The sequence below is a fragment of the Vipera berus genome (genome assembly GCF_964194415.1).
Source record: "Vipera berus genome assembly, chromosome: 3".
Taxonomy (NCBI): Eukaryota; Metazoa; Chordata; class Lepidosauria; order Squamata; family Viperidae; genus Vipera; species Vipera berus.
In genome coordinates, this window is record NC_138204.1 from 86,164,681 (window position 1) to 86,192,231 (window position 27,551).

General features: G+C 38.0%; 1 protein-coding gene across 4 annotated transcripts in view; it reads left to right on the forward strand.

Moving 5' to 3' along the window:
• Positions 1 to 27,551, forward strand: part of DPYD (dihydropyrimidine dehydrogenase) — a 611,068-nt gene that overhangs the window by 62,833 nt on the left and 520,684 nt on the right. For 3 of the 4 annotated variants that reach the window (XR_014026198.1, XM_081325991.1, XM_081325993.1), the window contains exon 3: positions 9,152 to 9,234. Coding sequence is in view for 3 of the 4 variants with exons in the window: in XM_081325991.1 (XP_081182117.1) it covers positions 9,152 to 9,234 (83 nt within the window). In the remaining variant the exon portion in view is untranslated. Of the gene's footprint in view, positions 1 to 8,196; positions 8,317 to 9,151; positions 9,235 to 27,551 lie in introns of those variants that run through there. The other variant, XM_081325992.1, reaches the window with a different exon arrangement.

Consider the following 27,551-nt stretch of genomic DNA (forward strand, 5'->3'; position numbering starts at 1 on the left):
AATGTAAATGTAAATGGTATGTTTTCATTAGTTGAAAACACTTTTCAATGGTATTTTCTAGAGAAGTTTTTCCTTCAGTAATTTTGAAATAATCCATGTATCTAGCCATAGCTTCATTAATTCTACAAATTGTACAATGTCTCTATACCTTTAAGCAATTTAATATTGTTCCATGGAAACAGACTTATATTCTATCTGCAAAGGATACAGAAAGATGAGTATTCTTTTCTTGTCCCATTACAAAGAATGAATTTTATATTATCAATGAATAGTATAAAACATATCAGATTAAACATGGAACAGAATTAATGTGTAGTTTAGTTTTAAAAAATTGCCTTCTAAATTCCTTGAAAAAAAGATGAAAGGAAAGAACTGCTTACACAGGCTGGGTTGAAATATTCTTTGCTGATTTGGTAATTATGTCTTAGCAGTGTCAGTAGTGTAGCCTGGTGTTTAATAGTGTGTATTAAAATGTCTGTAGCATTATCTCAAAAATTATAACAAGCTAATTTTGACATTAGCTGGACAAGTTGATAAGGCCTTTTTAATAAAGTGATATAAGGAAGCTCGGGTAATTATTTTTCATTCATGTTTGTCTTTTAAAGAATTGAGCTATCTGTCATAATTTCACAATAGCCAGACTGAAGGTTTCATTAGAAAATGGATGCCGGATTGGCAGAGAGGGTGACATTATGTAAATATATAAGCATTAGGTTTTTCTTAACAGAACATACTTAGCACTCATATTGGACCATAAGTCTAAATATTATAAAGAATAATAAAAGGTAAATAAGAGAATAGAAATAAGACATATCCGTTGGATATTTCTTAATTGCTTATTTAATGGTTTTGGAGATGTTTTGCTACTGTCAGCCAATAAGGTTTGAAAGATTTTGAAATGTCCCTTTTTGTTAAAAAAACAACAACAACCTGATAAATAGATTGGTGTCATCTAAGTAAACTTGCATGATTAAGTGATTTATTTAGAATATTATTATTGGCTGCCGAAGAGCGGGTAGCAACCTTTGCCTCTTCTCCATCTAGAACAACCAAAGCTGGTTAATATTTTTGAGCAGCTAAAGTCAAAATCCTTGTAAATTCCCCCTTTCTGTTCTTGATAGCAAAAATATAGTTGACTGTATTTTTCCTACTTAAAAATTACAATTGCCTGAAGGGACTGTATTTGGTTAATAAAAAAACAAACAAAGAGAAAACAAACAAAAAACAAAACATCTCTGCAAAGCATTAAAGCTATTTAGCTTTTAAATTTAAAATTATTGCCTGCTAACTTTGAAAATATTGCTGGTGTAACACACTGACTGTTCTACATGTCTGACTTTGTATCTTGGAATAGCTTTTGGTATATCATGAGTGCAGCAATATACTACTTAGATGTCCTAGCTGGTGGAATGCAGGCCACACTATATTGGCATGCAGGGCTAGTCTCTAGATTAAGGATCCAAGATAGTTAATGTTATGAGCTATTTGAGGAATAAGAGTGAATTGGAGAAGTAGGACTTCCCAGGTCCTGACGTTGAAATTCAGGAGACAGTAGGCTGCCAGATATCTGTAGACGACGTTAGGAAAGAAAATGGCTTTAATAATAATGATGATAATAGTAAAGTTGGAAGGAACCTTGGAGGTCATCTAGTCCAACCCCCTGCTCAGGCAGGAAACCCTATACCATTTCAGACAGATGGTTGTCCAGTCTCTTCTTAAAAACTTCTACTGTTGGAGCATTCACAGCTTCTGGAGGCTTTCTGGAGGATGAACCCGCAGTTCTGGAACAGTCAGTTAGTCAGTGGCCTGTTGCAGAAGCACAACAGTATGCTGAGTTACTTGACTTAGAACCAGAGTCAGAAATGATCCTTGATCCTCACATAGGCAGAAACCATGAAGGAAGTCAAATAAAAATGTTCAGTGAAACTCATAGAAAAAAATAGGCATGACAAACATTATCCCTGGTTACTAGATCTTGGATTTATCTGTGCTGAACTTCTGCTTCTGAAGGAAGCCTGTTTGTTTTTCCTGAGCTCTCACATTACTGCACAATGATGAGGTTTATAGCTGCAGTAAACAATTCTTATCTAAGTCTAATTTCCCTTACTGTAGGTAATGTAATGTACTGTATGTAGTGTAATCAAAGAACAAAGAGTCATTATAAGATTTAATAAGTCAAAGGAAATGGAGAACAATTTTGATGAAAAGATAAAAATGTGCTTGAAGATGACTTAGCAAGTACCTGTTTTAGATGGCATTAAAAATTAAAGTGATGAAATTATTCTGGAAAAAACTGACGTTAGAGAATCCTAAACTGAACGTTTTAAAGATTTGTGTGAGAATCAGAATGATATGTCAAAGAACAGGATTGGAACAGTTGTTCTAACTGTAAATTTCTATGAAAAATAAATGCCCAAAAGGAAGAGATAAATACTTCAAAAATGATAAAAAGTTTTAAGATTCCTGTTGTAGAAGATATAAATGAAGAAATTTTAAAATATTGACCTATTTGCTTTTAGAGTTGTTGTGTTCCTTGCCTAATGTTTGCAAAAACTTTATTTGTGTGAGGTATTTTGGAGGATGTTATTATTCCCAGTGCTTTTTTTGTAAAAAAAAAAAAAAAAGGTGCCGGAACTCACATACATCATACAACGCACCTGGCCTACCCTACAAGGTTTATCTTTGTAGTTGAAAAAAAAACACCTTTATTTTTAGTGTATCTAATAGACTAGGATTTTGTTCAAGGTAAGTTAATACTATTAATGTTACCATGCCCAAATCTGTTGAAAAAAGGTGCCGGAACTGTGTTCTAGTGCATTCTATGACAAAAAAGTCCTGATTATTCCCTTATATAAAGGAAAAAGTAGTAGTAAATGGAAAAATGACATAGGAGCTAATTTTTGAATACCTAGGAAGGTGTTCAGAAAAATTAACCAAAATTGTGAAGTACAATATACTTTTTTCTAATAGAGAGCATGTAGATCTGATATTTGTTTTACAAAGTCATTAAAAACTGTACAACTGTGAAAAAGGAAGTTTGTTTCAAGTTTGTTGATTTAAAGTGCACAAATTATATAATATTTTGTGTCTGTGAAGATGATATTTGGTTGCTAAATGTGGTAAGAGCAATATATTGTCAAAACTAAGTAAATAATGCATGAGAATAAATAAAATGCTAGCTTTAGCACTGATGTTGCCTTACTATTTATTTATTTATTTGATTTGTATACCGCCCTTCTCCCCAAGGACCCAGGGCGGTGAACAGTGACATAAATATCAAAATGCACAAATACAGAAATTGAAAACAAATTAAACCCTAATGCCCAAATGCAGAAGATAAGTTACATTAAAACAATAATTAAAACAAAACCCGTCAGACCAGACCGGATTGCTCAAACAGATAGGTTTTTAGGTCACGTCAGAAGGAGTGAAGGTAAACGGTTCCATAGGTCAGGCTTGCCCACAGAGAACGCCCTCCCCCTGGGAGCCACCAGACGGCATTCTCCAAATGGTGGCACCCTTAGGAGGCCCTCTTTGTGGGAGCGTACAGGGCGGAGGGAAGTTGACGCCGGCAGCAGGTGATTCCTAAGGTACTCTGGACCCATGCCATGTAGGGCTTTGAAAACCATTACCAGCACCTTGAATCTCACCCGGAGGACAACTGAGAGCCAATGCAGCTCACGGAGTAGAGGTGTAACATGGGAGTATCGGGAGACTCCCAACACAACTCTCGTGGCTGCATTCTGTACCAGTTGGAGCCTCCGAGTGGTCCTCAAAGGCAGCCCCATGTAGAGAGCATTGCAGTAGTCTAAACGAGAGGTCACGAGTGCATGAGTGACCATACGTAGGGCATCCCGGTCTAGATAGGGCCGCAATTGGCGCACCAGGCGAACCTGGGCAAAGGCTCCCCTAGTCACAGCTATTATGTGGTCTTCCAAAGAAAGCTGTGAATCTAGGAAGACTCCCAAGTTGCGAGCCCTATCTACAGGGGTTAATAACTCACCCCCCCCCCATAGAAAGAGATGGAATGTTCTGAATATCCCGAGATGCCGGTACGCACAGCCACTCAGTCTTGTCAGGGTTGAGTTGAAGCCTGTTCCTCCCCATCCAGACCCGAACTGCTTCCAGGCAATGGGACATCACATCGAGGGCATCACTGAGGTGGTTTGGGGTCGAAATAAAAAGCTGGGTATCATCAGCATACTGATGATACCCAACTCCAAAACCACGAATGATCTCACCCAGTGGTTTCATGTAGATGTTGAACAGGAGAGGCGAGAGGACCGACCCCTGAGGAACTCCACAAGTGAGAGGCCTCGAGCTTGACCTCTGCCCCCCTGCCAATACCGACTGCGAACGTCCCATGAGATAGGAGGTGAACCACTGAAGAACCGTGCCTCCCACTCCCAATCCCCTGAGACGCTGCAGCAAGATACCATGGTCAATGGTATCAAAAGCCGCTGAGAGATCTAGTAGGACTAGGACAGAGGAACAACCTCTGTCCCGAGCTCTCCAGAGATCATTTACCAGGGCGACCAATGCCATCTCCGTGCTGTGTCCGGGCCTGAAACCCGATTGGTACGGGTCCAGATAGTCAGTTTCCTCCAGAACCGAAGGGAGCTGATGCGCCACCACACTCTCAACAACCTTAGCAAGAAAGCGAAGGTTGGAGACCGGACGAAAGTTGTTTAATATAGCTGGGTCCAAGGTAGGTTTCTTGAGGAGGGGTCTCACCACCGCTTCTTTCAAGATGGAGGGGAAACAACCCTCACTCAAGGAGGCAGATATCACCGCCCGGAGCCAGCTTCATGTTCCCTCTCGAGCCGAATAAACCAGCCAAGAAGGGCACGGATCTAATATGTATAGAGAATGTAGGTGGGGATGTAAATGCCCATGTGTTATAATTTTCAGTGAATGTTGGGTAGATTGAATTATGCAATGAGAAATACATATCTAAAAATTTATGTGTGAATCAGCGGTGTATAAAAGTAATATGGCAGGAAAAATGATTTAACAGTTGCAAATTATTCCTTTATCTATTAGATTTCTAGCCTGTCTTTCACTCAAGATTTCAAGATATCCATACTCAGTATTTCTTCTTTTTATTTTTTTCCCCAAAGCAATAGCCCTGTGAATAAAATTTGGTTAAGAAGGAATAATTGTGAGGATGAACTAGAAGATATGTTTCTCCATTCTTAGTCCAACATTTTTTAAGCAGCCAGGCAACTTGGAAACAGTGGAGGAGAGGAAGGTTTTGGCAAAAATAGGAAAGAAGATTTGTGGGGTAGTGGGTGGGGCTCTTAATGATAGCAGAAGCCCAATCAAGTATTGCCTAAATAAAATTGAGTACTTTGTGTGAGTACTTTGGAAGTGCTTTGTGTGAGTACTTTGGAAGTGCTTTGTGTGAGTACTTTGGGATTTTCAGGGTACCAGAAACTTGCAGGATCTGTGTCCCAGAGATAAGACTAACTTGAAAGTATAAGGAAGGGAGAGAAAGGGGTTAGTCTCTCCCACTTTGGGAATGCCAAGTAATTACTGAAGAGGAATGAAATGAGGAGTCTGAATTACAACCTATCAACATCTAGACATGCCTTCATCACTCCAGTCATCACCCCATTAAGGAGACAGAAGGCAGCTCACCCTCTAGTCTGTAAAGCAGCTGTGACAGAAGAGGACGAAGCATGAGTGTGGCTTCTAAAAGCAAGAGTAGTTCAGAAAGGGTCAAGCTGGAGCAGGCCAAAGAGGAGACCTCAGGCTAGAAAGCTAAAACTGGAAGAGCTAACAGAGATGGAACCAGAAGCAAATGTGGCAAAAGCCATTACAAAAGCCATCACTCAGGTTAAAAAGCTGACAACAGGCAGGCAGGAATGGTTGTTGATAGCCTCAATAATTGGATGAGGATACAGCTAAAAATTAAAATGCAAAGTTTTATAGAGATTACAGATTAGAAATGTGAGAATATTAGACTGTTACAGAAAATAAGTAGGGAATGTAAGAATGGGAAGTAGTTAAGAATAGTAAAATGGAATTAGATTTAAGACTGGAAGTAAATTAGGAACATAGAACAGCCAAGCCTCTAAAAATAGTAGAGTAGAAATATTGATTGCAAATTAGAAAGCAGTAAATATTCTTTCTTTTGTAATAAAGACAACATTTCTCTGTAACTCCTGTTACCAAACAACTGTGGCCTAAATAAAAAAGTGACTAAGCAATATGAAAAAAAGTTCACAGAGCTGTGCTGGTCATTTAGTGAGATTGAATAAAGATCAATTTTTAGAATGAATATATGAAGGAAGAGTGAATGGGATATAAGAAGAAAGGAATTGTTAGGTGAAACTGGTAAGATTCTAAAAAAGAGATCTTTTCCACAAAAAAAAGATGAAGCAATCTATGGATGTGATTAAAGGACAGTTTTCAAGGACTGGAAGATATCAAGATTTATTTTTTTAATCCCATTTATATCCCGCCCTTCTCCGAAGACTCAGGGCGGCTTACAATCTAAGCACAAATCAAATGTGCTTACCAATAGCCTTCATTCTATGTATATGCCTGCTTATTAGGGCTTTCACCCCCCCCAAGTGGCATTATTACAAAGTCAGCTTATTGCCCCCAACAATTTGGGTCCTCATTTTACCAACCTCGGAAGGATGGAAGGCTGAGTCAACCTTGAGCCTGGTGGGATGCGAACCTGCACTAATTGCAGGCAGCTGGTGTTACTTAAGGAGGCATTAGCCCACTGCTCCACCAAGGCTCAGTGATGTTCAGTGATGTATTGGTATACACTAGTTTTAACTATTTTTTCTTTTTCGTATCTAATGCCTTTAACTGCATTGGGTTAACCATATCCTCCTCCTTTTCTTGGCTTTGCATAACATTCTGTTTTGCCCAGAAAGTAACATAACAGTTCTTACCTATAGACTGGATCCTTTCCTCTCCTGGCTATTTGTGCAATTGTGGTTGTTTACTTGACCTGGGAGATTAATAATGCCTCATTATGAGAAAAACACTGCTACTGGCCATGAAGGAGGCTATGGACATTCTTGGGTTGAGAGGTGTTAGAAATTATTACTTCCCCTTTTAGTTGCTATGGTAGATTCCCTTGATAAGGATCTAGATGAGGGTAGTTCACCCATCCATGTTCCTTTACATCCCTTTAAAACTTTTGATGTAGTCAATCATAATATCCTCCTATATAACAATAGGTGTTAAGTGATGCTGCTTTTTCCACTGAAAGGGGACTCCTATTAGTGGTGATGGAAGAGGCAGATTGGATCAGTGGCTGCTCCTTGATGGTGCTACAAGGTTGATGCTCTCCACTATTTTAACACTGTCATGAAGCCACTGAAAGAGGTCTAACAAGGCCTGATTGGTGAAGTTTTTGATGTTGTGCTGGAGGCTGTGAGGGTCTTAATGGGGGAGAACAGGCTTAAACAAAACCCTAGGAAGATGGATTTTTATGGAGCTCTTTGCTTCATTGGTGTCTCTTCATGGGATGGAATACCCCTGATTTTGCAGTTCTTTTGTAATTATTGCTCTTTGCAGGAGAAGTAAAGAGAGAATTTTTCTGAATGTGATCTCACTCAAGCCAGTTCCTGTCCAGAAAGAAAATGATAATAAGATTGATCTGGTTCCTGAGGGACTGGAGAAATCTAGCTGCTCTGGGTGAATAAAGATTCCTTGAAAAGGTGTATTAAAGTGTTAAATTCAAACAACAGGACTGCAGCATGCTTCAATGTGAATAGTCTCAGGTCATTTCTCCACTAACAGTTTATTATATCCTGTGGATGATTGGAGTCCATAACTAATTCAATCAAAACATATTCTGAAACGCACCTTTTATCTTTCTTAAGAAGCACTTGGCAAGAAAGGAAAAGATCAGGAATATAGAGATGATGTAGCTACAGAATACCAAATGAGAAATTAGAACAGGAATCATAGTGAAAAGAGGGAATTTACAAGAATTTATTTTTTTTAAAAAAAGCATCAGGGCCATCATTGGGAAGAGAGAAATCATCTTAAATTTGCTGCTTAAATTTTTGGTGTTTTAACAGAAGATCAGGCTGTACTTGTACTTCTGAGAATGTATTTGTACTTTGGTTTGGGGATGAGCGAAAGAGTCTAGAGTAGTTAATTTCATAGTGTGGTTCGGTAACTATTATGGTTTGGAGTAACTGCGTTTGTTTGGGGAAAAGCCACCACAGAGATTTCTTGCAGGTTGTGCCCCTGAGAACAACTAGATGTCCGTTGTGTGGCAGATATTTTGAACCTCCCTACAGGTCTTCAGCTGTGATGTGACAATAACTCCAAACCCATCAGGTAACCCAGATATTGCTGCTATCACTGGGACTAATCTTGCAAATATGGCTTGGCTAGTAAATACTTTATTAGTTTCAGCAGCCCATTTAGAGATAATAACCGTGGAGTCTTTGTAGGGCTTTGATGCATTTGAAATGTTAACTACAACTTCTACCTCAAGCTATAATAAAACGTAACAATCGAGGGAGAAGCAGCAAATTTTCGGTGGGTTTACCACAAAGATCTAGATTGCGAACGTATTGAGCACATCTGTCCTAGGCAAAGAAAGCTAATTTGATCCACTTAGGGTTTCAGTCATCATTGAAGCAAGTTTTCTTTCTTTTTTAGTTAGCTGAGAACAGTACTTGATCAAATGGGCTTTCATATGTACTATAAGAAATGTTGGATTTTGGATCATTTTCCTCTGATGTTAACGTATGGCTGATTATATTTCTTTTGTACATATATCTGTTTTAGCAGAACTATTTGATGGTGTACCTTTGACTGTTTTACATATAGAAAAACATGGACACACATTAGGAAGAAATTTTTATTCCCCCCCCATAAAATGTTGATAAGAGGATTGCCATAGCAACCGTACAAATTTCACCTGTACTTTGTTGCTGAGTTCACAGTGTCATTTTTAATTACTGCTATGCAATTAAAAGCAAAAATGAGTAATTTGTGTGAATATGTAATCAATATAATCAGCTATGTTTGCACTGAGAATGAATGCAGGCAATTTAGCCCACTAGAATGGGGGATTTGCCCAACTTGAAAATGCTACTTTTTATGCAGAGTCTCTGTCTGCATTAGATTTTTTATGTTATTATTATTATTACTATTATCATTGCAGACCTGTGAGAAACTGGAAAATAATTTTGATGACATCAAGCACACGACTCTGGGTGAGCGTGGAGCCCTTCGAGAAGCAATGAGGTAAGTCTGGGTCACCATAGCAACAGTCACAGATGTGGTAAAGAAAGAGTCATTCTTCATTACTGTGGGAACAAATGAGTTCATTGCCACCATTCAGGCCTATTCTCTAAGGTATTAATTTGTCAGCGGAGAGGCTTCCCTTGAGGCCGTGCTTCGGTTTTGAAGCTGCTTGAATGCTAAGCCTCCCTACACACTAAAAAACGTAAATGTTTAATTTGTTACGAAAAATGCTTAAGGGGTGCCTTGTTTTATATTTAGAATAAACTGTGGGAATGAATGAAAATTGTTCATCTAAATTGTGCAAGTATTAAGGAAATTGTATAGCGGTTCTTTAAAAAAACTTCAGCAGCATTTGCTCTTAATTTGTATTTAATTCTCACCAAATAGCAGCCTGTATAATTTCTTTTTCTATTAGTCCTTAATGGGATTATACCACTGTATGTTAAAATGAATGACCTCCTTCTTGAAAAGCGGGGAGGGTGTTCATTTTCAACTTTAGGAACCCATGGCTTCTCACAGTTTTATTTATTCACTCATGTCCCTTGTGCCCAGGAGTAGGTGGTAAGATTGCAGTCTTGCTACAATCGTGCACAGATGTTCAGCTTATTTATTGGTGTAAATGTTTACAACTGCAGGATTCTTTCTGTTTTGTAATCCAAGAGAAGGTGTAGATTTCCTGTTTTATGAATATATGAAAAACAGAAAAAAAACATTTCAAGTTTAAGAGAAAATCTAAACTTATGCTGGGAATATTTTGCCTTGATGTTATTCTGGCAGAATTAGCTGCACTCATTTTAAAATAATTTCAGCTGCCTCTGAAACTGATTGGATAGTAATACTGTACTTAATCATTATAAAGTTTTTCCTAACATCCTAGTGTTAAAAAAATCTGCTTTTCCTTCTTCCTAATAAGAGTGCTTTTGTTTAATTTGAATGATTGGTGTGGATAGCATCAAGTTTCGAAGCAATAGGACTTCTTTTAAACCAGACGAGAATAGTCCTAGAACAGGCCTTTGTGAGAAGTTTTGAAAATATGACATCTCTGAACCTTTGGAAACCAACGAGGTCTTTTTCTCCTCAAATATTAAAAATGTTTGGTGTCATATTAAATTCAGCAATCGATGCAGCAAACTATTTGAGAACTACACTTAAGCTTAGGAGAAAAGCAGGGGCTTATAATAAAATAAATGAATAAGATCAGATCTGCATATTTTGAATCAAGCTTTTGGCTATGGAAAGAAGTTGAAACATAATTTGGAAATCCCAAACATGTTTCCTAGCATTTTATTTGCTGTTTTTGGAAATTCCTGAATTATGTTTGAGAAGTATTTGCTTGCTTTGAAGCTAAATCTCAAATTTGAAATGTAATGATTAATCCTTGCTGAGCATCAAATGAGTATAAAAAATCACAAGAGAACATAGCAATCAGAAAGGCAGCTTTTAGAAAATAAAACATTTACAATATGATCGTTTGGCATCCATTTTTACCTATTGGAATTAATAGAAAAAATAAGTAAGTTCAGACAAGGATGGTTGAAATACTAGTTCATAGCTGCTAAAAAATACAATTTTTTTTCTTCCCTGAAAAATCAAAAAGTAGAAAACTTTTTATTCAGTCCTAAAAGTGCAACAAAGTTTAATTTCTGACACTAATATGGTAATTATTTTAGAACTTGCTTTATTTTATTTTCTTGTGGAAAGAGAAATAGAGAGGTTCAATGATCAATGTCTTGTACAAAGTAATCAGTAATGGGGAAAAACAGGCTGCAGATTTCTGACAGCTGCATTGGTTATTCTCAAAAAGAGGGGAATGCACATTTTCAAAATATATGTTCATCCACAGCAAATAAACTTGTGCTGTAGTTGTAATCTAGCAATTCATTTTTTGAAGACTGGGGAAATAACAATGGGGAAAAGCACATACACAGAAATTATTCATAAAACTACAATTTTTTCTGTCAGGAAAGCAAATGTTTTAATTGCTGTGGAACATAAAAAGCAATATTAATATTGTGGTCTGAGTGTTTCATTGCTCTGGTTCTCTACAACAGTGCATTTGAAGACAAAAGGATCCTGTGCTTTAAGCAATTTAAGGGAAGAGTTTAAGTATAACATTTTCTTCATCACATCTTTGGTCCAAATTTGCTTAAGAACCATAAACATATAATAAAAGTAGCAGATCTTAAGTTTACAACAGGATACACTAAGTTTTTTGCATTATTCGCTCTTAATATTTTTCAGTCAGACTCAAGTGAAAAATATCTATTGAAATTTTACCTAAACAGAGCTTAATAATTTACAAAAAATGCTTAGATTGTACTATAGTACAAGAATTTTGTCCAACTCTAACTGGAAACACTGGTGGTTATATCCTAGTGCAGAGGCTCCCAACCTTTTGGGAACCAGGGACCAGTTCTATGGAGAAAGATTTTTTCTGCTGACCAGAGGGGGCATGCTTTCATGTACTGGCTGCATACCATGATTCGGGCTTCGCTTGTTTGCGCAACCTGGTTGCTGGCATGCTGCGGTCCAGTGCTGGTCCACGGACCGGAGGTTGGGGACCCCTGTCCTAATGAGTCCCCTTCATATATTGAGAAACTGAATTTATAACAGGTTGCAATACTGACAACAGAAGTTCTAAAGCATTAAAATGCTTATTCATTATTACTAGACCTTCAATATTTATTTTGCATTAATTGCACTTATACGGTCTTTATATGGGCTGCTAATGCAGCAGCATGCATATGCTAGAATATTTGTGTGCTTTATTTTCTGATCTGCTGTTTAAAAACATAGACAAGACAATGTAGCTTTCAGGTAGAGAACAAGGCAGCTTTCAGTTGACTAATAATTCATAGTCAACGTATTCCACGATGAGAGCTGTCTCTAGGGCTTTAAAAAGTAATAGCACTGTCTTAAATATATTTAAAGTATAAATCAAGAAGCCCATGAAAGCCTTGTTTTGAGCTTGATTGCAAGATTGATATTTGATGAAATCTTCTGCTTTATCCACTAGTGACAAAGAATGTTTATGTCGAGTTGGTTTTTTCCAACTTTTATAAGGCTTATAAGATTCTATAGGCTTAAGTGGTTCTGTACTTTATACTGTCTGAGAGTTCATCTGTAATTTCTTGAGGTTTTTTTTTTCCAGTTGGGAATTTTAATTTACTTTGTGAGCTACAGAGATAAATTGGAGAGCAAGCTATTTTCCTTAGAGAATACTATAGCGAAGGGGGATTATGGGAGTGTAGAGAGATATGATTTCCCCTGAACATTCCTTCAATCACTTGTCTCAAATAAACCAAAATTGTTTAATTTTAACTGACCTAAGGTTACATATTATACATGGCCAGAACTGCCAGTTATAAACTATTGCATTCTGTCAAAATGCCCATTGAAGTGTGCCTCAACTTGCAGAAAACATGTATAACAATTGCACTGGTCTAAATAAAAGAAAGTCTAACTGGACAATCCATGCAACTCCAGCGAACATGGGAACTGAATAATATTAATACTGGATTTTAACATTTATTTTACCTTGGCGTTTTCTGCATTATCTGACGTAAAACATTTGCATGTTTTATCCACATTTGTCTATTTTGCTACTGTGTTTCATATATTTTGCAGAGTTGCCATTTTGTGTTGCTAGTCAAACCAGCTGGTTTGTTTTCTAATAATTATTGCCATTGTTATTGCAATGAAATTGAAGATTTGTTCTGATGTGGACAAAATGCCAGAAAAACCTTTAAAATGTATTTTCCTTCAGATTTCTTAGAAAATTGTAAGTTGAAATATTTAAAGGGAGAATATTTATAGCTCCAGGTTGAAATGAGGGTCCCTTGGTGCTCTCTGAGCTTAGTTGTATTCTTGCAGATGTTTCATTACTCAAACTAGGTAACAAGATGCAACAACCAAGCTTAAAGAGCACCAAGGACCTTTGGTTGAAATCTACCCTGCATGAAAGATGAAGTATGACATTCTACAGTTTATTTGCTATTTTGTCTTTTCTGTTTAGATTTCAGTCCTATCTGTAATTTTCCAAGAAAACATATACAGAATTGTGCTGTTCATTTTTGTTTTAGAGCTTTATTTTATTTTTTATTAAAGAGTTTTACAAAAACAAAATTTTACAATATATCCCCAAATCCCTCCCACCCCAAACCCCCCCACTTCCCCCCCCCCACGTCCCAGAGCTAAATACAGGATTATAGTTACAATAATAATATTCTAAATAAAAAATATGCATAATATACAATTAACCAAATTCATAATGCGCTTTAACTCTCTTTTAACATAACTACAAACAACGTACCAATAACAATATCCCAATAAAATCTACTCATAAGTTAAATGGAACTTTTTAGTCCCATATTTGTTTTGAATATAATTTATCCATCTCCTCCAAACTGAAATATATCTTTCCTGTGAATGATCCTTCAAATAAGCAGAAATCTTAGACATCTCTGCAAGATTCGAAACTTTAAACACCCATTCTTCTACAGTGGGCAAACTATCCTTCTTCCAATATTGTCCCACCAGTAACTGTGCTGCCGTTATCACGTTCAACATCAAGTTAGTTAGCTTTATATTTTTATATGTTAACTTGAATAGTAAGTTATTTTCAAGGCCTAAAGTCCTTTCTCTAAATCACATTAAATATTGTTTCCATGCTTGGTGTAAGTGAAACTAACATCTGTATATACTTATAAATGTGTGCTTTTATCAGTGCTTTATAAACACTTTATAATTCCTGAGTGCCTTTTTTCATTGCCTAAATCTTTGACACAAAATTTTCATTAGTAAATTCTATTAATGAAAAATCTCCAGCAATATTAATTAATCCTTCTTCCAGGTTCTGCTGTTCCTTTTGCTTCCTGGGTCATAAGTATGATGGATTGACTTTAATATTTTTGTGTAACTTATAGAGGAAATTAATTGGTTATTTCCTCTTTTAAAAAACAGAAAAATACTACTGTTTCACTTAAAAGAAAGAAAAGAAACATAATTAGCTAAATATGTTACATAAATCTCCTCCTCCCCCACATAATAAAGGGGATTATTTCTATTATAGAAAAATTCATTCCTGAAGCTTCCGTTCTGTTGAACTAGAAACAATTAAAGGAAAAGAAATTATATGGATAAAGTTGTTAATTAAAGAAACAATAATCCTTAAAGCAGAGTCTTCCAACAAGGTGGTTTCCAGAGGTTCTGAGATACTGTTTGTCTTATTCACACCCAGTTAGTTATACTCTACCACAGAGGTACTCAAACTTTTTAAACAGGGGGGCCAGTTCATTGTCCCTCAGACTATAGTTGGAAAAAAATAATGATTATAACTAAAGCATTCTTAGCGATAGGATGGGAGACCACCGGGATAGGCCATGAGGGGGCAAGGGGATGGCAAAAGGGCAGCAGGGCAGGATTAAGGCAGGACTTCCCTCAGACTCTCCCTCCCTTTTATTCCAATCTCCTTCCTCCCTCCCTCCCTCACTTCCTACCCTCCTTCCTTCCCTGCCTCCCTCCTTCCCCTCTCCTTCCTCCCTCCCTCTTTCTCTTTCTCATTCCCATCTTCTTCCTTCCTCCCTCCATGCCCAGGAGGGGACAAGAGGAGGGGGAGAGGTTGCCAGCGTGGCCAGTGGCCGTGCTGTATGTGGACATGGCTTGAAAGGCCACTGTAAATTGTGGACAAGAGCTGCACAGACTTAAGAGCAGAATGGTAGGAAGATATTTGTGATGAGGGAGGGAGAAAAACAGGCAACAAACACAGCTGAGGAAGGGTCGCCCTCTGGGAGGAATGAAGAAAGGCAGCATTGACTGAAGGTGACCAGCAATTGGCCCTGCGCTGCTCGCCACCTCCTGTGAGTGTGCGAGGTAGGTTTAGCTTCTCAGTAGCTTTGCCTCCCCTGGCCCATCCTGTCCATGCTGTGAGGAGAGCGCAGCGCTACCTGCTGGAACCGGGCAGGCTGGGGGCTGGGTGGCAGGTGCTGACTCTTACTCTGCTCACAGCGTCCCCTCCCCCAGAACCCACAGAGCCGGGTGTGTGAAGTGGGTGAGGGCCAATTGCTGGTCACCTCCAGCTGATGGTGCCTTTCTTCATTCCTCGTGGAGGGTGACACTTCCCCAGCTGCATTTCTTGCCTGTTTTTTGCTGCAACGTGTGTGTGCGCCCAGCACGGATGGCTGCCATAAAGTTATAGACCAGCTACAGGCTGACCTGTTTTATCTCCTCTGCTCTTCCCCCACCCCCCGTGTGTTTTTTTTGGTGCAGCTCCAGCTGACTCCTCTTCTTAAGGCTGCGTCTTTTTTCTCTCTCCCGCTTCCGCCAAAACTGCCTGCTTTTATAGCCTCTGCTGTCTCCTCCCTCCTCCTCCTTTCTCTACTGGGTGTGCTGGAAGTGCCAATCCTGGGGCCTTTGTCTTTCCCGAGCAGCCCTGCAACTCCTGATGACTCTCTCAAGGCAAATCCTGCACTGCACCGCTTTAGCTCGTTCCCACGCTCCACTGCACTTATCTAGGCTAGGCAGGGTCACATACCAGGGTGCTAGCATATCATTGGTTGAAAAGCCCTGAATTATACCACCAACGTTTGCCCGGCAGGCTGGATAAAAGGACAAGGCATGCTGCATCCAGCCCACGGTCCGTAGTTTGAGGAACCCTGGTCTACCACATCCAAACGATGCCAAAATTAAGACAACTTAAAACTTTATTTTTACCACACTGGATCAGCTATATTTCCAAATGGATTTTATTTATTTTTGCAACATTGTATTAAATCAGGGAAACGAATCAAATAACTCAGAAAAGAGCATTTTGCATTGATTAATATTGGATTTTCTGTAAAAGTGGTCTTTGAGATAGCCAGGCCTTATGCCATAAAAGGCTTTGAAGTGATAGCCAGAACCTTGAATTATACCTGGAAGTCATCAAATAACCAGTTACTCTCCAGCGCAGCAGGGTCATGTGACTATAACACACTTAGCCTCTGCTACTGCATTCTAGGCCAGCTGTAACTTCTCAGTGGTTTTCTAGCAAAGCCCCTGTAGAGTACATTACAATAATCCAAACCTGAGGTGACCAGGGCATGAATGATTGTCTGAAAAGCCTCCAGGTTCAGGAAAGGGTACAGCTGGCATACCAGATTACTGGTGCATGGACACTGTTCGCTATAACTGTCATTTGCTCATGGAATAGGAGTTGGGAGTCCAAGAAGTTCCCTAGATTACACACAAATTTCAACTTTTATGATTCTAAGTTGTACAGGGTCGCTTCTAGGTCGAATGGGCTCCATATAGGTCTATTAAATGAATAAATGTTCATTGTACATTGACAGTATAATAATAATAATAATAATAATAATAATAATAATAATAATAATAATAATAATAATAATAATAATAATAATAATAATAATAATAATAATAATAATAATGTTGGAAGGGACCTTGGAGGTCATCTATTCCAACCCCCTGCTCAGGCAGGAAACCTTATACCATTTCAGGCAAATGGCTGTCCAGTCTCTTCTTAAAAACCTCCAGTGTTGGAGCATTTACCACCTCTGGAGGCAGGTTGTTCCACTGGTTAATTGTTCTATCTCCAGACACAGTCACTCAGTGTTTTTAAGGAAGAAGCTTGCATTTGTTCCTGCTAAATCAGGTGACCCTGAGGGCACAGATAAAGTCCCAAGTTGCCTCAACAGCTCTAAGAGAGTGCTAATGACCAGATGACTACAAAGAAATACAATTGTTCCATCTTATCAGAATCTATCCTTCCATCCTCCCTCCCTACCATCGGGTAGGAGATATTGGAGTATAGCCAGCCGCACCAACAGGCTGAAAAACAGCTTCTATCCGTGGGCTGTTAGGCTTTTGAATGAGAAATAACTTTTGTGAACTTTTGTGAATTTTATGCAGAATTGACTTGGGAGGCCGGTGTGTGTTGTAGTTGGTTCACATGGTGTAGTAAGATGGAGGGTTTGTTGTCACTGTGTGTTGGGGGGTGGGAGCACAAAGGAAGGCTCAGCTAATCTCAATGTACACATAGTTGTACTTTGACAATAAAGGTTCATTTCATTTCATCAGAACTCTCTCTCTCTCTCTCTCTCTCTCTCTCTCTCTCTCTCTCTCTCTCTCTCTCTCTCTCTCTCCCAAAAAAAACCACATGTGGCCCTGGAGATTTAGTAATGTGGTCCCACAAAATCATAATGGATGTGTAGTATTTTATATACATTAATTATGCTGAAGAACAGAACTGAAGAAGCATCTTGGATAAGAAATGAAATGTTTTCAAGGAAAAAACCCAACAAGATCAATTGTCTTTTGAAAATACCTTTGGTCACAGTCTCCTGATTTCTAGCCTGCCTTAACTACTACACCAAACTGACTCTCCTGTTATATTAACTAATAGTAATTGTTTGGGGAAAAAACCAAAACCAGGTACTTGAAATGGTTACATTAAATTAATGAATAAAATATACTGAAATTGTCCTTTTAATTTTTACCCATCTGGTTTGGAAATATTTTTTCCCTGGAAGACAAGCCTATAACCTACTAAACAAGGCTTATAAGAACTTAAATTGCAAGGTGTGATGCTGATTTGTACACTGCTAGTTTTCCTGAGCAAAAATAGGAATTTAGTGTTGTATATTAATTTTTAAAAATTATTTATTATAAATATTGAAAATGAGTAACATATATTGTTCAGTGTGTAGTATTTTATACCTAAATTATAGCTAAACTTACATTAGTTAGATTTATATTCTACTATTTTATAAAAGCTATTAACATTATTTTGAATTGCATTCTACAGTATTCTAAAATGTCTGTTTCTTGAATTGAGGGTTATTTAAAATACTTTATTTTGGTAAAGTTATTCTGAGATAAATGAATAATGCTCATGCTAGGTGATATTTCTTACAAGGAAAATTTAAATCATTTTAAAAATCTATTATTGCAAAATATGAAACATAGAACATTTATCTACACAAAAGTCTTATGTAATCTCCTTTATTTTTTTAAAAGGACACAATTATATTTATTCAAATTAAACTTCATTATTCAAGCACATTGTATTATTTTATCCTAAAATATCTTTGAGCATGATGGTACTTTAAGCAGCTGCTGACAACTTGTCACTATATCTCTAAGAGTTAAGGAGCTGTGTGATGCATCTTAATCTTAAATTTAAAAAAAAAATCTGAAACTTTTATTACAGTAGATTCATCTTGTTTCAAATGACAAATCCCTATTACAATAACTTTGAGTGGATAAAGTGGCAATTCTAAACACCTAGAAGGTGTTGCAATTTTGGTCAATACATTTTTCAAATTAAGAATCAAAGAAAAAATATAGGATGACAAAATTATTTTCTTTTTTTAATATTTCCTATTAAATTTGGAGTCGAGTGCATAGCTTTATAAAATATAATTGATTCCTGGCTGATCCTAAAAATGCTACGCAAGACAGGACCACAAATGTCCCAGAACTATAATACTCAAATGGGGTAGTGAATAAACTTTCTCTCTGGAGATGAAACCTTCTGTACTGTTTCCCAAAGGACAACATGAATGAAATTACAAGAAGTCAAACAACTCAAGGAAGACTTTTATCAGAGGAGTGGTGACTACATTTTTACCTAATAACTAAAACACATCTATGCTGGGAGCAGACATGCTAACTAATAGTGTCACTAATAGTGACAGTCCCCACTATTTCTAATCTAATTTCTAATCTAATCTAAGACCATGGTATCTTAAGACAGTTTTGTAGGTGACTGGATTCCAAGTTGTTTAGTACTTTTTCTAAATCTAGGGAATGAATTTTCTTTGGTAGCAGGGATAAAACTAATGCAGAATGTGCACCTCTGTCAGTATGAGCTGTCTTCATGAAAAAACAGTGGGCAATAAGTTAACAAGCAGACACAAATAAGGTGAGTCCAAACTATTCCAGGACTTTTGATGATAAATTTTAAAGTTCTTAGCTGCTTTAACACACATTTTAAAGAGAAGGCAAAATGCTTCTTAAGCTTGCCCTATCTCTGCTTATTTCATCATTCAAAATTTTGAGTTTGTTTTTTTTTTAAAAAAAATAATTGTTTAATCAGTGTTTAATTCTGTTAAACACTGATCTATGAGGGTGACTTCAGTCATTTATTTGAATGTGTCTTATGAAAGTTTGTGGCAGACTATTTGCATTGATTTAATTTCATATTTCTAATGTGGGTGTTTAGACCTTTGTATCTCCTTTGACATGGAAAAGTAATAATAATGTTTCTGAATCCTGACAGGAGGTGACATTTCAGTCCTTTCAACCAACCTTGGAAACTGGTTTGTTCTTAACTAAAATGTATTGAAAAGGGAACAGAAAGTAGACCATATTTTTATGATGTGCAAATAATGCTGAGCACCTAAAGGCCTGTTAAGTGTTACAGTGCAATAGGTCCCCTTTTCACATTTTCTTCTCCAGAGCAGATTATTATTTTATTAAAATGAAGATACCAAATCCTTGAAGTAAAATATATTATGTAAGGTATAATTATCTCATTTAAGCAACTGAGGTTATTAGCCTACATATGAAGCCTTTAAGATAACTTCCATTTGCACTTAAATTCTAACTGCGGTTTTGACACATTATCTAGGGAGAATGCCACATTTCCTGCTGTGCTAAACTTACTGAAACAAATAGAAAAAAACAGCATTGCTGTGCACTATCCCTGCTTTACTATTTTGTAATTGGACAGCACAACAGGAATGACACTTCTTTGTAACATTGAGTTACTGTGATGATCTTGTGATTTCATGCTCTTAGCATAAGGCTTGAAATTGTCTTATATCAAGGATAAAAAGAGGATAGGGCGAAAGGGAAAATAGGCAATTAAAAGAATCTTCTTGGCAGTAAAGCTTGAATATATTTGGTAGGAAAATTCAAAATATATCACGGAATTATTGATTGAAAGTGGTATTTTTGAGCAAACAACAAATTTAAATTGCTTGCCTCTGTTACCTTGGTATCTAGATTTCCTAATATGCTCTGACTAAAGAATATGATGAGATCATAACTTGGGAAACTCAGCAGGCATCTAAGCGAGGGCTATAACTCTGAGCAACAGTCTGATGGCATCAATTGCAAAGCTCAAAAATGGAGTTCTAGCTGAAGGCCATAATCTGACTTTATTGATTAATTTCATTTATATATAGTTCTTCATTCGGTGATATATATGTCTGTGTGTGTCTCTCTGTGTGTGTGTGTGTGTGTGTGTGTGTATATATATATATATATATATATATATATATATATATATATATATATATATATATATATATATATGTAGGTCTAGAGTCTCGGGTTTCTTCCCGCGTTCCTTTCATCTTCAGAAAGTTGTGGCGACGTTTCGACGAAATCCCATCCGTCATCATCAGGCCGGAGTGTTCCTCCTGCTGCTTTCAGGAGCAATGCGTGGTCTGTCTGTTCCTTTCCTTCCAACTGCCGGTGGGGCTGTGTTCCGACTGGGTGGAGGCGTGGCTGCTTTCTGATTGGGTGGGGGTGTCCTCCGACTGGGTGGAGGTGTGGTTGTCTTCTGATTGAGTGGAGGCGTGGCTGTCTTCTGATTGGGTGGATGTGTGGTTGTCTTCCGATTGGTTGGAGGCGTGGCTGTCTTCTGATTGGGTGGGGTGTGTTCTGAATGGGTGGGGTTTTTTGTTGTGTCGTAATATCCTGAGTGTTGTGAATTGGTGTCCTGAGGAGTGGGCTGTGTAGTGGCCTCCAGAGCTTTGGCTTGGCTCCGAGTTTGAGGACCCGCCATGCATCTCTTGTATGGGTCAGTCAGGTTCGTGTGTGCGTTCTTCTGCTTGAGTGATAGCACTTTTGCTTGACTTGTTCTGTCTTCTGTGTGGGAGAGTTTTTGTTCTGGGTGTGGATGAGTCTTGCTGGGGCTGGTGGCATTTGGGGTTGTTTGTTGGTTTTTTAAATCCTTGTTTGCTGAAATTCGTTTGTCTATCAATGCTGGTTTCCAAATGGCATGTAGGCGGGAGGTGTCGTCTCGCTTGTTCATACTGTCTGGGTGTTTTTCTATTTCAATGGCTTCTCTGATTATTCTGCTATTTAGATGTTCTATTTTGGCGATTGTTTTTGTACCTTCAAAATTGATGTTGTGTCCCGTAGTGTTTATGTGTTGTACTAGTGAAGATGTGTGATCTTTCTTCTGTACTGAGTTCTTATGTTCTTCTACATGTACCTCTATTCTTCTGTTAGTCTGTCCGATGTATGTTGCTGGACAGGAGGCACATGGGATTTGGTATATGCCCTGGTTTTCCAGTTCTATTTTGTCTTTGGGATTTCTCAGGATGGTTGATATCTTTCTGTCAGTGTTAAATGCGGTTTTGATGTTATGTTTGCGTAGTACTTTACTGATTTTGTCGGTTGTTCCTTTTATGTAGGGCAAGATGGCTCGTCCGTTGTTCTGTTCTTCTTCTTGGATGTTTTTCTGTTTCAGAGTCCCCTGCTGAATTATATTGGTGATTTTGTTTTTTTGGAACTTGTTTGCTGTCAATATGTCTGTCAGGGTGTGTAGTTCTGTTTGTATATGTGTTTCATCTGCAAGGCGTCTGGTTCTTGTTATTAGTGTTTTGGCTACTGAATTTATTTGTGCTGGGTGATGATGTGATTGCGCATTGAGGTAACGGTTGGTGTGTGTTTTCTTTCGGTAGACTGTGTGTCCTAGGGTTCCGTTTTGTTTTTTGTATATAAGTACATCCAGGAAAGGTAACTGGTTGTTTGTTTCAATCTCCATGGTGAATTTTATTTTGGGATGTAGGCTATTTAGGTGTGTTAGGAAGTTTTCTAGCTCCTTTCTTCCGTGGGGCCAGATCACGAAGGTGTCATCCACATATCTGAGCCACAGTTTTGGTTTGTTTGTAGTCTTTTCTAGAGCGTTAGTTTCAAATTCTTCCATGAAAAGGTTGGCGATAACTGGTGATAGAGGGGATCCCATTGGTGCGCCTTCTATTTGTTTGTGTATATATATATATATATATATATATATATATATATATATATATATATATATATATATGTTTTCGTAGATTCTCGCGGGTGTCTGTATGTGTAGGTCTAGAGTCTCGGGTTTCTTCCCGCGTTCCTTTCATCTTCAGAAAGTTGTGGCGACGTTACACAAAGATGGAATCCCACTAAGACCCATAGTAAGTTCTATAGGCTCACCACTACAAAACTTAGCTAAATACCTAGCAAAACAATTACAACCTCTAGCAGAAATGGCAGCTTCATATGTCCAAAACCCATACCGCTTTATAGAATTAGTGAAAAATCTACAGATAGACCAAAAAGACTTGCTAGTCAGCTTCGATGTGGTATCACTATTCACCCAGGTGCCAGTCCAAGAAGCTCTATCAACAATAAGAAGCAAATACCAACCACCAAACCATATTATAGAACTAGCAGAACACTGCTTATCAAACACATACTTCATACACAGAGGCCAGAGATACAAACAAATAGAAGGCGCACCAATGGGATCCCCTCTATCACCAGTTATCGCCAACCTTTTCATGGAAGAATTTGAAACTAACGCTCTAGAAAAGACTACAAACAAACCAAAACTGTGGCTCAGATATGTGGATGACACCTTCGTGATCTGGCCCCACGGAAGAAAGGAGCTAGAAAACTTCCTAACACACCTGAATAGCCTACATCCCAAAATAAAATTCACCATGGAGATTGAAACAAACAACCAGTTACCTTTCCTGGATGTACTTATATACAAAAAACAAAACGGAACCCTAGGACACACAGTCTACCGAAAGAAAACACACACCAACCGTTACCTCAATGCGCAATCACATCATCACCCAGCACAAATAAATTCAGTAGCCAAAACACTAATAACAAGAACCAGACGCCTTGCAGATGAAACACATATACAAACAGAACTACACACCCTGACAGACATATTGACAGCAAACAAGTTCCAAAAAAACAAAATCACCAATATAATTCAGCAGCGGACTCCGAAACAGAAAAACATCCAAGAAGAAGAACAGAACAACGGACGAGCCATCTTGCCCTACATAAAAGGAACAACCGACAAAATCAGTAAAGTACCACGCAAACATAACATCAAAACCGCATTTAACACTGACAGAAAGATATCAACCATCCTGAGAAATCCCAAAGACAAAATAGAACTGGAAAACCAGGGCATATACCAAATCCCATGCGCCTCCTGTCCAGCAACATACATCGGACAGACTAACAGAAGAATAGAGGTACGTGTAGAAGAACATAAGAACTCAGTACAGAAGAAAGATCACACATCTTCACTAGTACAACACATAAACACTACGGGACACAACATCAATTTTGAAGGTACAAAAACAATCGCCAAAATAGAACATCTCAATAGCAGAATAATCAGAGAAGCCATTGAAATAGAAAAACACCCAGACAGTATGAACAAGCGAGACGACACCTCCCGCCTACATGCCATTTGGAAACCAGCATTGATAGACAAACGAATTTCAGCAAACAAGGATTTAAAAAACCAACAAACAACCCCAAATGCCACCAGCCCCAGCAAGACTCATCCACACCCAGAACAAAAACTCTCCCACACAGAAGACAGAACAAGTCAAGCAAAAGTGCTATCACCCAAGCAGAAGAACGCACACACGAACCTGACTGACCCATACCAGAGATGCATGGCGGGTCCTCGAACTCGGAGCCAAGCCAAAGCTCTGGAGGCCACTACACAGCCCACTCCTCAAGACACCAAATCACAACACTCAGGATATTACGACACACCAAAAAACCCCACCCATTCAGAACACACCCCACCCAATCAGGAGACAGCCACGCCTCCAACCAATCGGAAGACAACCACACATCCACCCAATCAGAAGACAGCCACGCCTCCACTCAATCAGAAGACAACCACGCCTCCACCCAGTCAGAGGACACCCCCACCCAATCAGAAAGCAGCCACGCCTCCACCCAGTCGGAGCACAGCCCCACCGGCAGTTGGAAGGAAAGGAACAGACAGACCACGCATTGCTCCTGAAAGCAGCAGGAGGAATACTCCGGCCTGATGATGACGGATGGGATTTCGTCGAAACGTCGCCACAACTTTCTGAAGATGAAAGGAACGCGGGAAGAAACCCGAGACTCTAGACCTACATACAGTATATATATATATATATATATATATATATATATATATATATATATATATATATATATATGTGTGTGTGTGTGTGTGTGTGTGTGTGTGTGTGTGTGTGTCAAATGCTTGTTAACTATTTAGATTACCTTGCTAGGCCCCAAACATGGGACAAATCTTTATTTCCTGTTTCAGCCTATCTTGAAGGCCATCGACAGGCAGTAGTCACACCGGTGACAGTTTTATATTTGTGTAAATTGCTAACAAAGAAAGATGGCTGACTGATGAAAACTAATAAGTTTGAAATGCATATCAGTCTCCCTTAATTCTTTGTTAGCAATTTACACAGATATATGAGCTGTCACCGGTGTGACTACTGCCTGTTCGATGGCCTTCAAGATAGGCTGAAACAGGAAATAAAGATTTGTCCCATGTTTGGGGCCTAGCAAGGTAATCTAAATAGTTAACAAGCATTTGACACATATCTCCCCTTGCTTCTCAAGCTAACAAAGCGAGAGAGATCCTGTGGCCTAGAGGTGAAAACAACTGCCTAATGTGCAATCAGCCCAGGTTCGAATCTCAGAAAGGTATGGCTGACTGATGAAAACTAATAAGTTTGAAATGTATATCAGTCTCCCTTAATTCTTTGTTAGCAATTTACACACACACACACACACACACACACACACACACACACATATATATATATCTTCTCTTTTTCATTTTATTCTTACAGATAACCCTGTGAGGCAAGTTAGGCTGAAGGATAAAAACTACCTCAAACTTCATTGCTAGGTAAACATTTGAATTTGGATTGTCCTTAGAATAGTTAAATTCTAACACCACATTATATTGGACTTTTAATGTGGTTGTACAGTGTCAGGGAATTTTAATTGTATGGTAGGGATCCATGGGTGAAAGGGGTGAAATTTGCTAATACCAATTTAGATTCTTCTAAAGAGTTAGCCAGAGTTTTATTATTATTTACCAGGATATATAGACTGACTGAATTAGTTCTCCAGCAAAGCAATTTTTCAGGATGGCCTACCCCACTGAATGAAGCCATTAGAGGCCCAGCTATGACAGGTTAGTTAGGTAAGAGAATCATATGAATTTATGGTCACTCAAATGCTGCTGTTTCTACTGAAACAGATGAGATCTCTTATCCGGTCTTATGGGGTCAATTTCAATGATTAAAGGCTGACAAGGTACTTATAGGCTTATTTATTTTTAGATGAATAATTTTCTCTAGGATAAGGCATTCTTAATATTCCTTCGTCCATTTACTTTGTGTGGGGGCTCAATTGAGCTGAGAGATAGTGATTAGTGAGTTTCCAGTGCTATGGGTGGATTTAAACATTAGTCTCCCAAGTCTTAGTCTAGTACCGAACCTTTATCCCATCCAGATGTTCAGTTCCTTGATCCTTGTTTCTACTTGGTCTAAGCTATGAAAGGCTCATTCATAGGAAATGGGAAGAAGTATTAAGATTCCAATATCAATTGACTTTCCATTTATTTTAATACATTCATTTAAAGACAGAAAAACAGATTAGAGACTACTTCATTCTTATTTGTGGGGGGTTGAAAGGTAGTCTATTCAACAGGGGCCTTAACTAGAGGTTCTTTTAAATGAATTGGCAATAGGATTACTGCCCACATATAGGACATTTCAAAAACAGTGAGCTGTGTCATAAAAATCTTAAGTGCAATTCATGTCTTCCTCATAATTCTTCCCTGGTTGTAAAGAGAAACATGCTAGAGAAGAAATACTTAAGAGATAACAATAATAATTCTGACAATTCATCCATTATCCTTACGTTTCAGAACCATCAGCTTGTTTTAGTTGAAGTATCTGGGCTCATCTAGGAGAAATTGTAAATAATTGTAAATAGTCCAAGGAGTGCTTGTAAAGTGATGAGAAAATGAAGGGAATTTTAGAAATGTCCGTAGATACCATCAAACAGTTGAATGGAATCTCTCCAGTTTTTATTGAGAATTGAAGTCTGTATTAGCATGCTGCATTTTCCTTCTCTAATGAAAAAATATTATTTTGGATGAGGCTAGCATACACAAGTGAAATTACATTAAAGTTCTCTCAGAAAGGTTTATATTTGATTTTTTTGGGGAAAAATACATTATTTGAACATTGTTGAGGTCTTAGAGCAATGCCTTCTGGTAACAATCACAAAAGACAGATCAGTCAGAGATAAAGATCAGAACCACCAAATGACAAAGACTGTTCATTCCTGGATATAGTGGATCAGAGTGTTATGTTCAACATTTTGGATTGCTTTGATGACTAGTGCTGCAACTGACATTGAGATGTTGCTTTTACTCGCCAGCAAAATCCCCAGCAAAGCCGTGGAATCTTTATGATAACAAATGCAGCAATTGCTTCTCTTGCTTCCTAACACATTGGCACAGGAAAAGCATACAGTGTAATCCGGGTTTCTGATGCTGCCCAGATTTAGCTTTAGCAGTCTGAATAGTAAAGATCAAAGAAAAGCAGGCTTGGTATTAAAAAGGAATAAAATGTCTTCACTAACATGATATGACTAGTAGTGCTTTTACATCCTCAAGCTTGAATTTTGTAATAGAGAATAAAACAAACCAAAATAATGTGGTAAGCCCTGGATAGATGGCTGGGAGGAAGTATATATTCTCCATGGTGTGAACGCTGAAGCTACTAGAACAGAGTAGTCCAGAAAATGACCTTGACAGTAGTGGCTGGATTGTAGAGTCAGTTTCTCAATTGCTGAGAACTAAATCTTTAACATAATATTACATAACGTAACTACAAAAAAATATAACAGAAGTTCTAAAATGGGCTTGATGGAGTTTAGTTCTCCCCCAAAGGGGATTAAAAAAAAATCCACCCACATGGTAGAATACAGCATGGTTTGTTTTGACTGAAAAAGAGCAGTCCTGGTCAACAAAATATTGCACAATATGAATGTTTGTTTTACATGGCAGGTGAATGATTGCATTGTTGAATGCTCTGCTATTTAAGAGACTACCTCGCTCATGCAGACACACACATATGTATATGTACAGACATATCTTGTTTCCTGAATGTTTGAGTCTTGTTTTTCTCCTGACAAGTTATGTCTGAATGTTTAGGGAGATTTGTTAAAAGAATATAGCAGTGCTTTCA